General features: G+C 37.6%; 1 protein-coding gene across 1 annotated transcript; it reads right to left on the bottom strand.

Moving 5' to 3' along the window:
- Positions 1 to 574: 574 nt before the first annotated feature.
- Positions 575 to 16,357, bottom strand: LOC140144073 (tubulin polyglutamylase complex subunit 2-like). Its single transcript, XM_072165910.1, has 8 exons — positions 16,197 to 16,357; positions 12,928 to 13,095; positions 10,111 to 10,239; positions 9,328 to 9,435; positions 8,329 to 8,495; positions 7,607 to 7,746; positions 6,596 to 6,649; positions 575 to 1,930 (listed from the first exon to the last, which is right to left on the bottom strand). The coding sequence occupies exons 1-8, from the start codon at positions 16,258 to 16,260 to the stop codon at positions 1,867 to 1,869; spliced, it is 894 nt and encodes a 297-aa protein (XP_072022011.1). The 5' UTR covers positions 16,261 to 16,357; the 3' UTR covers positions 575 to 1,866.
- Positions 16,358 to 18,818: the final 2,461 nt, after the last annotated feature.

Here is an 18,818-nt window from a genome sequence, read left to right on the forward strand (position 1 = left end):
TGATTTTCCGATGTGAGCGCTCACTCACATGGCGTATACATGCTCACACCCACACAGAGGTCACACACAGTGTAGTGTGAGCACTCACTCACATGGCGTATACAAGCTCACTTACACACAGAGAAGTCAATTACCGAGCTATTGTCAGTAGCCTTAGTCGGGATGTCCCTCGGCTCATTATGCGTCTCAAAGGTTGGAACAAAATGGCCATGCGTGGCTGTGGATTCAACCTACCATGGCGATTTCTGCCATGAAGATATCGGGCGATGACAATGTGTACAGTGGCACAGTGACCAAGAAAGGGGAGGGGCGGTCAAGTTGTTTGAAACACCCAGACAAAATTTGTGTTGTGATATGCACCTTCCCTTTGGCCAGTTTTAGGCCAAAATTACCAACATTTTGGTTCACATTTTAGCATCAAAACTGCATCGCATTTGACCAGGTAAAGTCAAATTGATATCAGATCAACAAAATGATTGTGCAATTTTGCCCCCCCCCCCTGGCAGTGATGTCTGGTATACCACTGACTAACTAAACCAAAAGGATTATTTGTAAATTAAATCTAATACTGGGACTAAAATTTGCAACTCACTTTGCTACGTTGCGCCCGAAAACTTCGGACTTCGTCAAGCATCTGATTGAAGATGTTGTGATGATGTCAGGTGTTGTGACGTCAGACAGCAAGGAATGTCTCGTAACACCGGGTCCCATGCGTGTAACAAATGGAAGCAGAGTCCCCCTTTCTTGTTGATGGCAGGCTCCTCCACTCTCTCTCAAATTGATTCTCTGACTCCTCTTTCGAACCACCTCTCCTCTCTATCAAGGATGACTGCTTCTTCAGGATTAAAGAAGTGGTCAGTGTTCTTATTGCAGTGGTTGTATGCACAAGCTTCCCCCATAGAGTGTTAGTAGGTTTGAAGCACGTAGTAATGCCGAAAGGCTTGAAAGTGTTCTTGAGTCTTTCCGATAACCCAGTGATGTAAGGGATGGTTATGAGATATTCCTCGCCATCTGACGTCACAACACCTGACGTCATCACAAAATCTTCAATCAGATGCCTGACGAAGTCCGAAGTTTTCGGACACAACGTAGCAAAGTGAGCCTGTTCTACTCGGCCACCATGCTACTGATATTGCCCTAGATGTGTTTGCTACCTTACAGTTATACTTTGTGAATACTTGGTGGTACTCTACGTAATCATGATGATAGAGTTATTGAATCATTGTATGTATTGATACGGTTCCAAATATGACTTTAATATGAAACTAAACCTGAAGAAGATGCAAGTGACCATATTTTTTACCCTTCCAAAGGTGTGTAGAAAGACATTTTAATTTAGGTGCCCTATTACATTTTTTTTGCAGGCATATTACAAATTGTACCTTTCATAAACAAGGTGAGATGGCTGAGTGGTCAAAGGCATGCACTACAAATGGGAGAATACTATCTGCAAGTTTCAAGCCTTGGGTTTGCCTTTGGTGAGGATTCTCTTCCACTCCCAAAATGTTCCTACATATTCAGAAATCCTGCAATTATGTTCAGTTACTTGCAAGAATATAACATTGTAGAATTTCTTCTCACCCGAATAAACTGCTTAGCATGTGCAGTTTAGGACCATAGGTAGTGTATGTGCAGCATCTTGTGGTTTGGAAGTCACATAAAGCTGGTGGTCCTGGGTACAGGAAGAGTCAACTCTGTGCATGTTAAGTGTCAGAGTTACTTGACAAACATTCCCAGTTCTGCTCTCTGCAATCAATCCTAGGTTCCAGGATCATGCATAGTTAACTGTGCACTTAAGCATATCATCTTGTAGCAGCCTTCTATTGCACAAAGTAAATTCATGGGTTACATCCCGTGTGTCATATACTACCTGAGTTTTGCACTGCTGGTGCTCACTGCAGATCTACTGCCTGGGTGTCCAGATAGGGGCCTGCAAATGTTGGTAAAAATAAACAAACAAATCCAAATATAAGGTAAAGTGAATCAAACAGTTATTAAGGGGAGAGCCGGCTCAAGTAGTAAGTAAATTTTGTTGGGGGGGATTTTCCCCCTACAAAAAATTTTCAGAGTTAAAATGAGGAAAGCAAAGAGTAAAGAATCATTAAAATGATTGAAAATGGGACACAAAATTGACAACATGACAACTGGGGACAAAAATGTGGCTTTGCCCTTCCTCACCCCACACTTAAAGGCTGTCTACAACCCTTGTTTTTCAAAGTTTACAATTTGCTTACTACTTGATCTTGCTTTCAAAATGCTAAGCCTATATTAAAAAGTCCCAGCTATTGCAACTGTTATGGGAACATGTCATTTACCAGTCCTTTCTTTTCAATTAAGATTGTTTGACATTACATTTGTTTCAAAACATGTCAGAAAAATTCTCACACTGAATTCTAGGAAGATCGAAGAGGTTCCTAGTCTATTAAATTCATATCAGTGAAAAGTTGCCACACTTCAGGGTTAACACAGTGTTTAAACTCTAACCAGTTGCACCACAGGTAACATAAAATGTAACACAATCATGAATAAGGGGTGATGGCATACTTCTCCAGTGTGTCCCTCCAAATTGACTAAATAACCATGCGATGCTTGGGAAGTGTACGTTTAGTCTTATAAATTGTTTCTTCAAACATCTCCTACAATGAGCACACTACTGGCGCACATTGCGTATTGGGAAGTACAGTTTTTGTATGAATGGTGGTTGCTGTAGTAAGTCTCGTCACAGGTTGAGAATAACGCCATGTTGGATATTGTAGTGGCAGTTTTGAATCATGTCAGGCTCCGATAATTTTTAATTTTTTAATTGCCCGATCGGGCAAGGTTAGGTTAACTTTTGCTTGTCCGATTATGCCCGCATATTTGTGAAAGAAAACTTACCATACCGGAGAAAAGCAGGTATAAACTTGGGAACCTTGTTCCCCGGAAATTTTAGTCACTCAAAAGGAAATTGTGATTTTAATTAAGCGTACAAAAAACTGCTTTGAAGCTTTACAGTATTGCCTACTTGATCCTCGGACTCATTTCTATCCTTTTCAGATTTTTTATCTCTTCCCAAATAATGTTTTGTAAGTTTTCTTTGTGGCAAAATAAAGAAATATTAAGATAACAATTGATCAAAATCAGCATTCATCGTAGCATTTGTGATGTATTTACATCTACCGCACATCATTGCACTATAATGTTGCAATTGCCCGATTGATTTAGCTTGCCCGGCAGTATTTTTAATTGCCCCGGGCAATCGGACAAGGGATTTATCGGAGCCTGAATCGTGTGTGTTAACCTAATTCCACAGGGCATATATGTGTATATACACGCGTAGAAGTGCCGTTATCCTATATTCTGGTAATGAAACCATGTAAATGCACTGCAAACGTGAGATCATACATGGCATTACTCTCAACTTGAGACAAGACACACTATGTTTTGTTTTTGCTATCCACCCCTCGTTTTAGACAAGAATGTGTGCACCCCTATGGAAGATTTGACCTTAATCTCCCGCACAGGGGGTTTATATTTCAAATGAGGTCAGCCATTCAGGTAGCCCCATTTGAAATTAACACTTAGTGTGTGGAAGTCTTATGATGTAGAACATAAGTACACTTTAAAATGACCATGTTGTGTGATGTGTTATGCATTCAAACAATTATTGCGGGCGCTAGCCGCTGTATTTGGATGCTAGTGTGATTGGTCGCTAGCTCTATCTCATTTTCAATTTTTTGCATGGAAAATGAATGATAAAGTTAAATTTGTATTTTGTTTTCCATTTTAAACAAAGAAAATGTGATGCAGATGGAATTTAAAAAAAGTGAAAAGTGACCATTATGAATGAGGTTCATGACTTTGCATTAGTTATTTTAGGTATTGTGAAATAACTAAACATTGTGCTTGGTTCCAAAGCACAATGTTTAGATATTTCACAATACCCTCAAAACACAAATGCACAGTCATTAACCTCTAATCAAATTCCTAAATGATCAACATAACATCAACTTCAGAAATGTGTGACAGGGTTTAAACAAATATTCCCATTCACAATTCTTACGTGCAATACATGAAATATTCCAATTCACAATTCTTACGTGCAATACATGAAATATTCCAATTCACATATCAAACAAGAAACAAAAATCAGTTGATCACTTCTTACTATCTGTGAACATCCCCCAGTCCTAATGGGCTATTCCAGTTGAAATCCATACATTGTGAATTTCAATGGGGTTACCTGAATGGGTGACTCCATTTGAAATATACACTCCCTCTGTGGGAGATTAAGGTCATGTCTTCCATAGGGGGTGTATGGATTTCAACTGGAATAGCCTAATATGGCAAAAAGTGTATCTTCTAAAGTTTGTTCGGTTTATATAAGGCGGTAAAAATATGACTTGTAACACCGTGTATTGACATAGAATGGCATGACGCAGTCGGGCGCAATGCTAACGCTAGTTGTGCGTTGCGTAATGCATGACTGGTGCACGCTTCTGTGAATTTACGCGAGCGTGAGTTGGGACTTTATTGACACGCGCAGTAACAAAAGCCAAATAATTTCTGCCCCATATAAGCCAAACAAACTTTAATAACCTATCAATTTACTCCCTCTTGCATGGTTGAAAAAAAGTTAACTTTTTTATTTGCCTCACATGGAAAAAGGTTGTAACATATAAAGAGATGTAAACAATGTTACTGTCTTTTGCCATAGATTTGATAATTATGGCACGTAATGTGACAAAAGAAAATATCTTCCCATTATTGTCTTTACAAGTTACATAATTTTACATATCCAATTTCTTATTGTCTTTTTTCTTTAAAAATTCTAATATTTCAGAACAAATGTTTAATGATTATATTTGAAATCAGTATGAAAAATGCAGTACACACAAATCTAGTATTGGTTCTTGAGTTAGCTCTTGATATTTTGAGAAAATATCTCAAATCTTGGACTTTTTATGTTAAAGCCTATGGCCAACATGCAGAGCATTAATTTGACATCACAAATCTGCACATTCCATTGAAGGTGAATGACATAATACAAATTCCAAGACGTGTACATCATTCTAGTACTTTGGCCATTGAACTTCAAAAAAGTAAATATTACAAAGTATTGTTTTCAATCAAATATTTAGTGTAGTATAACATGTAATATTGACATGATTGTTGCTAACAACAATGTAAAACAGATCTGATAGAGATGGGTAGGTCATGTGTGTATGTGTAATTCAAACGTGTTCTTCGTCATGACCAAGTGTTTTTGACATTCTTATGACAGTAAAAATATCAATGAATCTTCAAAATTTAAAATTCATGTAGACCTTTGCTCAAATTTTTAAATTAATATTATCACAGAAGTTTGTTTTGCCATTTCCTGCAATTCCTGTTCTCTCTTTTTCACCAGATGAATCAATCGGACTAATAACCAATCAAGGGTCGTGGGGAGTTTGATTGACAGTGACATCAGACTCAAACTAGTCTTTTTAATATTTAGTCTCAGATTGTCCTTAAAGCCATAATCTTGTTTGAAATAGAAAAGGAAAGGTGTCTGTCTAACTAGACTTTATGTGGGTAAAATTATTTGTTTTTGTCAATAGAGTACCAACTTATACTCACGTAAATACATGTACGCAAGCCACACATTCAAAAAGGTGCTGCGGCCAACTGTGTGCACAACATTCCATATCAATGCACAATGTTATGAGTCTTGACACTTTTGAACAAAGTAAAATACACTGAAACAAGTGACATATATTGCGATATCTGCGATTCCAGTTAAAATCCATACCCCTATGGATGACATTGATTTCCGATGCAGGGAGTGTAAATTTCAAATGGAGTCACCCATTCAGGAAATCTCATTTAAAATGCTTACTCCCAGCATGTGGAAGATTAAGGTCGTGTCTTCCATAGGGGTTGTATGAATTTCTACTGCACTGGAACAGCCCAATACAGATATAAAATTGGATCAATTGAACCTATATTTCAAGCTGTGAGTTTTATTGACTAAACATAGTCAAGTCCAATATTTTAAAACTAATAGCGAGACCAATAAATATTGGGCGTAAAGCACCAATTTTATCATTATATGTGTTGGATCCAATATTTTCACACACTTGGATTTATGAAAACATAATACTAGATACACCTCACTATGGACCACAATGGCCTCATCCCAAAGGCATACCGTAGAATTCCGTCTAGAAGCATATATGCCTCTAAACGAGGGTTTTTTTTTTAACGAAAGATATGAAAGGCCAATACCCTTCTCAAAAACATTGCAATAGATTGGTCTTACAAATATACATGTTTGTACAGCCGCCTTTATCAGTAATATAGTTGTTCAAACTCCAAATAACGTTTTTGTTGAGAGTGTCTGCCTCTTGTGTCTTGTGTCAAAAAAACCTCGTTTAGAGGCATATATATGCTTGTAGACGGAATTTTACGGTAGTTCAATAACCTCAATTAAACACTCATAGGGCAACATTTGACCTCAACTTGCAGAGTATGAGTTTTTGTACCAAATTTTTCTAAGGTCATTTAATGAATGTACAATGTATTAGGGTTAAAGAACTGTGCCCTGATAGATGAACATGTTGGGCATACTTACTTGGCAGCAGATGCCAGTCTCCTCTTCTGACTCTGTTGAGTACCTGATTTAACTCTGTAAAGGCAAAGATTATATACAAAAACAAGGCATAATTATCCGGATCTTGATAAATAAATCTGAAATTTCAGAATTGTACATTTTCATTACCATATTTGGAAACAGCATGGAAAATGCATTAAAATGAGTACAAACAAGCCTAGTATTGGTTCAGTGGTTCTTGAGATAGCTCTTGATATTTTGAGGTAATATCTCAAAAGTTTCATGCTGAAGTCTATATGGCCAGCATGCAGAGCATTAAACACATCATAAGTTATGGACTCAAAGTCACAACTTTAGAAATTGCTACTTGTATGCATCATTAGTAACAGGGAAACAACAGAACCCCATTGTAAAGTTATGAATTTGAACTACTGTAAAAGTGGACATTTTTGTGGTGCATTAATTTTCTCAGACAACACAGCTACTGCGAAAATAAAAACACATGAATATGTTCTTTTAAATGTATTATAGGTCTATGTAAGAAAATTCAAAATCACGAAATTAAAAACAAGCAATGTTGTTAAAAATCGGCAAAGCGCAAAATATTACACGCGCGAAAATGACCACTTTTACAGTAACCTTAAAACTACAATACATGGCATAGCAAACATTAGAAAACAGCATCAGAGAACAATAATATAATCAAATTTGTCAAAATAATCATTGAAAGGAAAAGTCTTGAGTCTAGATTTGAACTCTGCAATTGAAGCAGCACCCCTAACCTCCAGTGGCAGAGTGTTCCAGAGCATTGGGCCGGACACTGAAAATGTTCTGATGGTTCATGGAGGTGGAGATGGGAATTTGAGAAGATTCATTTATGATACAATGAGTTAACAACTTTGTGAAGCCTGTCTGTGATTACATTACTGATGAGAAGAATTTTCTTTCTGTCTTATTCTAAAATTATTTATTTATTTGTTAAAAGTTTGAAAAAATCCATTTGTGATAAAATTCTGAAAAGGAATAACTTACTTTCTTTCTGTCTTATTCTTAAACACCTTAGCTGCATCTAATTTAATAGTTGGTATTGGTCCTGTGGTATGTGAGTCCAGATCTATTCCTAGCTCTCCACTTACAATTGCTCTCTCTGGAGCATACATGTTGAACCATTGCTGTATTTTGTAAATTAAAAACAACAATTACTTAAGTATGTCATATCAAGGGAGAACTGTATTATATACAGTGGAACCTTGTTAACACAAAATTGTGAGGGCCTCATATTTTAATTTGTGTTGAGAGGATTTGTGTTATTGTAATGCATATTTATGCTTGACAAATTTCAACTGTAACTGGACATTTTCCAAACAAGACACCACTGTGATTCAAGATTATTTACTAGGGTTGCACAACTGAGTCGGCAAAAAGTAGTCGCGACTATTAGCCTTAGTCACAACTTTTGACTATGCCCTGGTAATAGTCGACTAATGACTACTATCTATTGCTAACTGGTGTCTCGCATTGGCAATGGCACGCCATATTACATAGCCTGGGATAGTTGCATGACAGAAAACTGTAAAAGCATGCATGGAAGAGTTTGGAGTATTTTAGGATTGTGGTGTTCTATATTTATTTATTTGTTTACATTAAATATATGTCTACTGAATGATAATTTGGGGCCTCGTGTGATACAACTGCAAATCAGTAATATTGTTTGTATTGCATAAACAAACAGGGTGATAACTAGTAGGACCTACCTTAGCCTGTGGAGTGAGCCCTATATCAGTGAACACATATTGCCACTGTGGAAGACCAAGGTGCATTAACATCAGTCGGAAATAATGGGTAAATGTAGGAGCCAAGAAATGCCAGCGTAGGGCTCGGTCTAGAAACCACACCTCTGGTTTGTGTGCTGCTGCTGTACCTGAATGTATAACATTAACAAAGTATAGTATACTTGAGTTCAGTCTTGCTGCATGACTGTTTCTGTTATTAACTTACACCCCTCTAGAATTAAGCCTTGAAAAATCCACGTAATAACCTTTACCAACTCTATTTGAAACTCAACCTCCCTCTGTGGAAGACTCAGATTGAATCTTTTTCAGCGGGTGTATGAAATTCAAATTGAGCTGCCAAAATTGTTCTTTCCATTTGTAATGATTTCAGATGGAATAGCTCAATGGATCTATATTCTTTAATTAGCTACTTTGATTTTTGGGCCAAACGAAATGAGAGTAAAGTCGCCACTCGCCAGTTGGGAGTTAGTTTTGAGATGTTCCAACTGGTGAGATGGTGTTCTTTGTTTGAAGACACCTGTACTGGCAGTGTATTTCCCTGTCCTTGTGAATGGGGACAGAATTGAATACAGAGTACAGCATGTTATGTCCCCGTTTACAAAAGACATACCACTGCCAATACAGGTGTCTTCAAACAAACAACATCAATTGGAAATCAAAACTCCCAACAAGCGACTTTGCGCTTATTTAGTGGGAGCAGGCCCCATACAATGTCCAGTTCTTACACAGTCTAGCTCTTACACTGTCCTCAGTTTTGCAATCGGAGTGTCATCTCCCATATTAAGTACTCTCAGCTCCAACCTTTAAATCACATTAGAATGGGAGTTACTTCAAACTGCAGCTAATACAAAGCTATTTCCCCACACTAAAATGTCAAAATCAAAAAATTTGCAGACTTTGTTCACATGACCTTGATTAGATCTTATTGTAAACAACAAATCATGTCTAGACTTTGTTTACCTGGTTTGGTGTTCTTATACACTAGGCAGACTTTCCCATGTCCGTCACATGGGTCCAACTCATATACACAACTGCGCTGATCAAAATGTGGATGATCACACACATTGTCTGCAAGAAAAATATGAATAAGTCTGTAAGCAGATTCATTAGGTTTGCAGAAATTAAGGTAGCTTTAGGTTGTGGGTTCAAATCCTGTGGCATCAGCAAGCCTCTTCACACCCCCACCCCTATTGCCTCTCCTCACCCAAGTGTACAAATGGGTACCGGCCTTATTAAATGCCGGGAAGGTAACAGACTCCCTGTGGAGGAGGTGTGGCAACTCCCCACAGCAACATTATATGCAGGAGTCTGGCCCAATTGCTTAGCAGATTGAAGCCAAAACTGCCACAAAGGGCAACATGTGTGTCTGTAGTATTTTCTTTTTTGTTTTAAACCTGAAATCAATCTTTCTGAAGTGATTTCAACAAATTCAAATCAACTTGCACCAAGAATGACCTTTGTGGCCATTTTAAAGAAAAAGGAATGACTCAAATCCAAAAGCATGGAAACTTGTTCAGTACGCCAAAATACTTTGATGATGTCCTACAAACAAAAGTCCTTTCATTCGGGTGAGGGGAGGTCCAATTACATTGGTAAAAAGCTAGTTAAAATTTTGGTCAAAGTTGATCTTTGAGTTGGAAGGAGGGAGGGAGGGAGGGAGGGAGGGAGGGAGGGGAGCACTTTCATTTCTAGGATGTCATCAAACTTTTGGTTTGTTCCTTAACAGGTGCAAATAATTATTACCTTCTTCCTCACTGTCATAATCTATCATCTCCAGTCCATTATTAGATGTTGTTGACGGCTTTTCTCCTGCAAGTTTCTTGACATCTGTGATGCTGTTGATCTCCATCCCACCCACTGGCATTGAGTTCTCTACAATCAAAACAATATAGCAATCATTAACAGACACTTCTCGTCAAGTGATGAAAAGGGCACCAGGTATTGCCGAAACGTACAAAGCAAGTGCATTTATTTGGATCAAAAAATATGAATCTGCATTATCTTTTAAAATGAAAATACAAATATTCACTGTCTTCCTACTCAAGGCATAGAATTTACTGTCAGAATTTTGCTACTGGCTAAATGATTGCATCTAGATTACCCAAGGCTCAGCGGCACAAAGATGTATCTCCATTAACTGCTGTATTGCATCTAGATTGCCCGGGGGGGCCACTATAGTGTCAAGAGGGGGTATCAGGCGCGTCCGAGGACTCTCAAAAAGCACCCTAAACAAGTATTTCCGAGACTGAAATTTTCCCCTAAACAAGTATAAGTTGCACGATTTGCTACCCTAAATAAGTAGTTGTCTTTTCCCCAACCCTAAACAAGTAATTGATGCAATTATTACCCCTAAACAAGTAAACACACAGAACCCAGGCTGCGAGTGGCATGATAGGGCCAGCAATTTGTGGCAAGCCGTCTGAATTTTGAGCCATGCAAGCAAGTTTACGTAGTGCTAAAGCTTACCTCAAATTTCATGCAGTATGTCCTATATTTTCAAGATTTTTGGGCCAATAATTTCCCCTTTTTGGATCACATGTATAACCCTTTTTATTGAAATATTGTAGAATTTATTCTTTGGATGTACCCATTTCTCCACATATCCAAGAGAATTTTGAACTGCAAGTCCAACGCAAATTACGACCATGGCGATTGCAAACCACACATTGAAGTTGGAAGAAGACGGCAAACACGGCTAGTTTAGCTTGGTTTATTTCCTAATTTCGTCTCGATTTAAAACATCCTAGAGCATTAATTATCATACTGGATTTAGTGGTAAACCCAACTAAAATCCTGAAACTCATTGATTTATATTTTAAGAAAGCCAAATTAGTTCCAAATTCTTCAATCGTTGTGTTTGTAAATACCCCGGTAAAATTTCACACATGTCAAAAGTTCATTGACACAGCTTGTTTACAAACCTTGAAGTTCGTGGTTGATTTGTTGCTCCTTTAGACCATGTTCCGATCAACCAAATTTCATAGCCACCAAGACTATGAATATTAATCAGTTTAAAGAGGTTCGGCCAATCGAAAATCCTCTTATATTTTTCCTCATAATTTATTGACTCCACAGTTAAGAAAAAGCATGCTGATTGGTTATACATATTCTGAACAAGTTGTGACCTCGTCCGGGGACCTCGTGTTTAGTATGCTAGCTGGGCCAGTATACCCGGTAGGGATCTGTCATCTCTGACAGGTCAGTGACAGCTAAAAGATGGCTTTTAACTGCTTTTGGGGTGTAGGAAGAAGACACTTTCCTTTCACTTTTCATGAATGAAGGAGAAAGCACAAAATCCCAAACTTGTCAAAACTACCCTAAGTACGTAAGAGCTCCAAAAACATACCCTTTTACACCAATTTTACATGAATTTGATACCCTATTCACGCTATTACGCACGTAACGCACCATAGGCTGAAAAAATACCCTTTTTACGTGAATTTACGGACGCGCCTGATACCCCCCTTCACCATTACAGTGGCCCCCCCGGGCTAGATTGCCCAAGGCTCAGCGGCACAAAGACGTATCTCCATTAGCTGCTGTATAAATGATTGCATCTAGATTACCCAAGGCTTAGCGGCACAAAGAGGCATCTCCATTAGCTGCTGTATGAACGATTGCATCTAGATTACCCAAGGCTCAGCAGCACAAAGACGTATCTCCATTAGCTGATGTATAAATGATTGCATCTAGATTACCCAAAGGCTCAGCGGCACAAAGACGCATCTCCATTAGCTGCTGTATGAATGATTGCATTTAGATAACCCAGGGCTCAGCGTATCAAAGGCGTATCTCCATTAGCTACTGTATAAATGACTGCATCTAGATTACCCAAGGCTCAGCGGCACAAAGATGTATCTCCATTAGCTACTGTATAAATGACTGCATCTAGATTACCCAAGGCTCAGCGGCACAAAGACGTATCTCCATTAGCTACTGTATAAATGACTGCATCTAGATTACCCAAGGCTCAGCGGCACAAAGACGTATCTCCATTAGCTACTGTATAAATGATTGCACCTAGATTACCCAAGACTCAGCGGCACAAAGACGTATCTCCATTAGCTACTGTATAAATGACTGCATCTAGATTACCCAAGACTCAGCGGCACAAAGACGTATCTCCATTAGTTGCTGTATAAATGATTTTACCTAGAGCTCAATCCACAGATATAAATCAAAGGGGTATACGCTAGAAGGTCCTATCTGCAATAGCTGCCCTATAGACATTTGGTAATTTCTACATTCTATATTGTACACATTTAAAAATATAACATCTGGCAGCTATTGCAGATAAAACCTTCTTGCACTAACATCAAGAATTACTTCCTCAAATGATTTTATCCTGATCGTAAATTTGCATATTCAGCAAGAGTAAAAAATGGGCTATTCCATTTGAAATCCATATACCCCCTATGGAAGACATGTAATTAATTTCCTACACAGGGAGTAAGAATTTCAAATGGGGTTACCAGAATGGGTGACTCCAATTGCATGGGATATAATTTAAGGTCATGTCATCCATAGGGGGTGTATGGAATAGCCCAATGTTTTTCTCACCATCTAGTTTCACACTCCATCTGAGCAGAAGGCCGTCTGATGTCAGGTAGAAGTGTTTCAGATCATCTGGTAGTAAACAGGAGTTCCTCTGTTCCCAGGTCACCAACTGATGGCGCTGTGCTGGAGGCAGATGAGACAAATGCACATCGCAGATGCTTGGCCGCTTTTCTGTAATTAGATAAGGTACCAAAGAAGTCATTAGATTTACAGATCTAAATCAATCTTGAGATCAACCTTTTACACACTGAGGTTGGTCACCATTGACGTTTATTGCAATGGATGTTATTTATTCTGTTAATGTTGAAATGAAAGTTATTTTGATGAGTCAACTGTATCTTTTGAGCAGGGGTGTAGCCAGCATTGTTGGTTGGGAGGGGGAAGGGCAAAATAAAATTTTTGGGGCACAGATGAAAAAAATTGCAGTTGCATCATACAACATAGAGACTTTATGTCTTTGAGCTTCCAAAAAAGGCATTATTGGGATGATGTGTGAGAGTACTCAGAGTAGCGTGCAAAAATTAGGTATTTTACGCTATTTTTGCCCATTATCAGGATGGCAAAGACTTTATTTTTGCAATGTGCGCGCTGCGCATAGCGAGCGCATGCAAAAATTTTGTATTTTACACTATTTTGGCCCATGATCGGATTCGGATTAAAGAACCTCTTTAATATTCGGATTAGGGAACCTTTTTTAAAATTCGGACTATAGAACCTTCGAGATAAAGAACCGTTGGAATAAAGAACCTCTTTTAAATTTTTTTTCGGACTAGAGAACCGCTTTTAAAATTCGGACTAGCGAATGCTATGAACACATGTTCGGACTAGCGAACCTTCGGACTAGCGAACCTTCGGATTATAGAAGCGTCGGATTATAGAGCAGTCCCCATTTCATCTGGGCCCAGGAATGGAACATTAGGGACTAAAAAGTTCTTATTGCGCACACCACAATCCTATGCGTCTTGTTCCACAAGGAATGTTGCACAGTATCTAAAAGAACTACCATGCCAACACACTCGTGATTGGTTAGTATTGTATCCAAGGTCATGCGTTCGCATTGCAGTTTTAAATACACAATATACGATCGCACAGTTGGATCGATTGAAATTCCTAGTATAGTTACAATGTGAATCTGAAACAATACTGCATAACACACCTGATGGAGTCATACACGCAAGATAAGGTTAGGTGTGCCATGAGTTTGACTAATCTTGTTGGTTCAATATTTGAGCCTCAACTACCGTATTGAATAGGTAACCCCAGCCATCCGGGTACTTATTTTACATGACGCTCTACAGTGCATACACTTACGCTTTTCAACCCACAATAGACCGTGGAGCAGTGCGACTAGTTGAAGACTTGTAGCAGAGCCGATACAGTCTGTTTACATTTTGTTTTGACCTTGAATCGAGCTAATTTCTGGGCCGATTTCGGTAAAATAAAGGTTAAATACTTGGCGAATAACTGCATTTTATGTGAAGCTGAACACATGAACATGTAGAGGAGAGTCCTTATTTTTGTTGTTGGCTGGAGGGCCCCATGTCGAGAAGTTATAGAAATGGTAGCATTTTGGCCGATTTGAAAAGGGAAAAACCTCAGAAAACTACAAACTTCTGAATTGGATTTGTTGTCAACGGAGGTCAACGGCTTGTGACGTCACCTCCTGGGTCACCTATAGGTTAGGTATGAAAGGTGAATTCAAATTTGCCATCAAACCTCATCATTTTATATATCACATTAAAGCCCTTGAGTAAAGAAAGCTAAAACTGAAAACTGTTTTGTCATAGCACTTTCCATAACAAAGTTACATCTTGTCAAAGATTGACTTTCATCCAAAATATTAAGCCAACATTTGATGAATCAATTGCACAACAAAGCGGCATATAATACTAGAGCAGCTTTTCTATATCATAGGAAACTGCTATTACTTAGTATTAGAAATCCCTCTAAAATTCCATCATGTGCGATTATCTCATCACAAAAATAAATTTAATATATATTTGGGTCAAGTGAAGTATAGACGACATATTTATGCAGGTTTCCTTCACAAATCTTTTCTTTTAATTTTCTATGTAAGCTGACTAGCAAATGTGTTAACTAAGGTTTGCCTGTGTCCGTGATACCTAGTCACTAACTATAGAAGCCATTTTCCGAGGCGCGGAAAGACACAAAATTTGTGTCGTATGACCTATGACCCTGATAAACAACACGAATTACTCCATGTGGAAGTTGTTGAGATTGCTTGTGAGTTTTGTTAATGAAATTCCTATTTTGTAACAACATGTAACACACCAAAACATAAAGATCGACTATCTAATGACTTCATAGTCTACAATGATCCTAAATTTACCTTTATCTGCGGAATCCTTTCTGTTCATAGCTGAATTTGTAGTTTCATATTTTTGCCGTGATCGCAGTGTTCGGGCGAAGCTGCCAAATAATTCAACACTGATGGTCATGTGATGACCTTCTTCAATCCGGTCTCTGTGGACCCTACCACTTCTTAATAGGTATGCTACATGCTTTTGCGGCAATGGGGGCTGGCTGCGATTTTCTAACAGATCTTTTATGTCACCTTTGATTGAGTTATTTTCCAGGGTACTGAAATTTAAACGAAATGGGCACGTCCCCTGTATGGCATTTGTACTGAGAACCCCCGGTGTCAAATATTTCGGATCCCAATTTGCAAACCTGAAAATATTCTCGATAGACCTATTATAGGCTACATCTTGCGAGCAGGAAAATCTGTATAATTGGGATCGCCTCTACGCCGCCTGGGTGATTTGTCAATCAAGTCAATTAAATCCCCTACAGACGAGTGGAATTAGTAATATCATGAATATGCTAATTCTGACCTGTTGTGACCTCCCCCTCCTTCCCATATTGCATTGCGCGATAAACATGGACGATCATGGTGAAAAATTCGGGCGTGCTCACCGATTTCATGCCTAAAATGTGTAAGAAATAATCATCTGATTTCAATATGGAATTAACAAGAAGAAACCGTAATCACCTCATATACGACTAGAGACAATTTCAGTACAATAGTAAGTGTGCGTAATTGCTAACGAAGATGAATTAAAAACCGGTAACCAACACGTTAAGGATGCACCTCCGTGTACATTACATAACCACTCAGTCTCTCCCTGATATTGATATAACGACCAAATGATAAATGACGACTATCATGGAAGACTGAGTTCCGCAGTCTAATTTGAACGAGCCTACGTCTACGAGTACGAGGTAAGCTTTATACAACAGCATGAACTTACCTAACGATTTTGCAACCCACAGCGTAAGCCTTTCGAACAGATCAGTCCCAGAAGATTTTGACATTGCTTCCCTTTAAGCTAGTTACATATGGAAAAATGTAATCTACTATTGTTTTACGAGTTCTGTTGTATAAGCAACAATCAACAATCAATTACTGCAGTTGTGGAGGCTGCCATTTTTAAATTGTTTCTAGATTTACTTGATATGCAATCATTTTTATCTTATCTTTTGCACTAAATTGTACTAAAATCAACTAATTTGTTGAGGTATTGAGTGTAATGGCTTCTGTTTTCTTCTACGTGATCCAATTTTGTATTAAAATAATGTGTTTTGCTTCATTTATTTATTGTATAATATTATCAAAAGATCATAAAACAAAAACACAAAACTTGGTGGCGCTATTACAAAACTTGAACAGACACCACAGGTCTGAGACACCACAGAGGTCCACTATTAACATCTTTGACAGACACACAGGCCTACACACCCCAACAGACACGACAGACACAGATGTGACAGACCTGAACAGTGTTTAAATACAAAAATAGCAAAGTTTGAGATATTTTCCCGGATATTTTTTAGTCGATTCATTTGGAATTGCATATAAAGAAGTAAAGAAATAAGTAAAAAAGAAAGTAGGAAAGGAAGAGAGCTAAAGAAAGAAAGAATTTCCAGAAAGAAAGAAAGAAAGAAAGAAAGAATTTCCAGAAAAAAGAAAGAATTTCCAGAAAGAAATGAAACATTAAAATATACCTACACCATAGGCCGGTAGTTTCCTTATACGCGTTGTGCTTGAGACTCAGAAAATAGTCATCATAAAGCTTAAAGGAGGATTTCGTGATCCTAGCATCCTCTTTTTATGACATTTTTCAGTAGATATCCACGAAAAAAGCTTATTTCCAAAATTTCAGTTGATTGCGATTTTGCGTTTGCGAGTATTCTTCAGTGATATCATTTTACATTGTTATCTTTAGTGTATATCATTGTCATTCGTTTCTTCAGTAGATAGCATTTGACATTGCTATCTTCAGTAGATAACATTTGACATTACTATGTTCAGTAGATAGCATTGACATTGCTTTCTTCAGTGTGTAGTATTGCCATTGCTATCTTTATTGTATAGCATTGTCATTGCTATCTTCAGTAGATAGCATTTGACATTGTTATCTTTATTGTACAGCATTGTCATTGCTATCTTCAATAGATAGCATTTGACATTGTTATCTTTAGTGCATAGCATTGTCATTGCTATCTTCAGTAGATAGCATTGACATTGCTTTCTTCATTGTGTAACATTGTCATTGCTATCTTCAGTAGATAATATTGCCATTGCTATCTTTATTGTATAGCATTGTCATTGCTATCTTCAGTAGATAGTATTTGACATTGCTATCTTCAATAGATAGCATTTGACATTGCTATCTTCAGTAGATAGCATTTGACATTACTATCTTCAGTAGATAGCATTGACATTGCTTTCTTCAGTGTGTAACATTGTCATTGCTATCTTCAGTAGATATCATTGACATTGCTTTCTTCAGTGTGTAACATTGTCATTACTATCTTCAGTAGATAGCATTGCCATTGCTATCTTCAGCAGATAGCATTGACACTGCTTTCTTCAGTGTATAACATTGTCATTACTATCTTCAGTAGACAGCATTTGCCATTACCATCTTTAGTGTATAGCATTGTTATTGCGATATTCAGTATTATATCATTTGACATTGCTATCTTCAGTGTGCAGCATTGTTATTGCTATCTTCAGTATATAGCATTTGACATTGTTATCTGCAGTATATAGCATTTGACATTGCTATCCTAGTGCATAGCATTGCCATTGCTCTCTGTTTTGGCGTTGGGCCCGGGGCCCATACTTTGTTATTATTCTTAATCTGTAAAAAATAAATGGAAAAATCATTTTAAATTGTCTATTTTCCAAACCTTCATCATCATTTTCCTCTTCATTATCATCTTCTTCATCGTCATCTTCTATATCTTCTTCATCATCTTCATCATCTTCATCTTCTTCATCATCTTCATCATCATCATCTTCTTCATCATCATCTTCTTCATCATCTTCATCATCATCATTATTACCATTCTTCTTCTTCTTCTTCTTCTTCTTCTTCTTCTTCTTCTTCTTCTTCTTCTTCTTCTTCTTCTTCTTCTTTTTCTTCTTCTACATACAGTACAGCCAAGAGCACTTTTTAAAAGAGCGTTCCACTTCGTAATCTTCTTATTCTTCGTCTTCTTTTATTTTTCTTTGTCTACGTCCTATTCTTCATCCGATTTCCTCCACATCATCGTTTATTTCCTGTTCTTTCTTTTCTATAATCACTTTGTTTGCATTATTCATGTGTGATCCACAGAATTAAATTCAATTTAATTCTGTTGTGTGATCTAATCTTTCGATGTTCTTATCTTAATATGCTTAACGTACCTAAAAATATATAACTTCCGTCGACAATGTTATATAAAATTGTATAAAATATAGGCCTACCATTAATATTAGCATTAGTTAATTCCATTCGGATTGGCAGCTAATCCCATGATGTAATAATCTGAGACAGGTTTAATGTGTGTTTAAATACAAATTATATAAATTCAGACAAAAAAAA

The sequence above is a fragment of the Amphiura filiformis genome, unplaced genomic scaffold, assembly GCF_039555335.1.
Source record: "Amphiura filiformis unplaced genomic scaffold, Afil_fr2py scaffold_38, whole genome shotgun sequence".
Lineage (NCBI taxonomy): Eukaryota > Metazoa > Echinodermata > Ophiuroidea > Amphilepidida > Amphiuridae > Amphiura > Amphiura filiformis.

Excerpts from the sequence above, each read along its gene's own strand:
- LOC140144073 (XM_072165910.1), bottom strand. The coding sequence starts at position 16,260 with ATGTCAAAATCTTCTGGGACTGATCTGTTCGAAAGGCTTACGCTGTGG. Across the intron at positions 7,747-8,328 it reads GGCTCACTCCACAGGCTAAG|CAATGGTTCAACATGTATGC; the intron begins GTAGGTCCTACT and ends TACAAAATACAG. Across the intron at positions 6,650-7,606 it reads AAGAATAAGACAGAAAGAAA|AGTTAAATCAGGTACTCAAC; the intron begins GTAAGTTATTCC and ends TTGCCTTTACAG.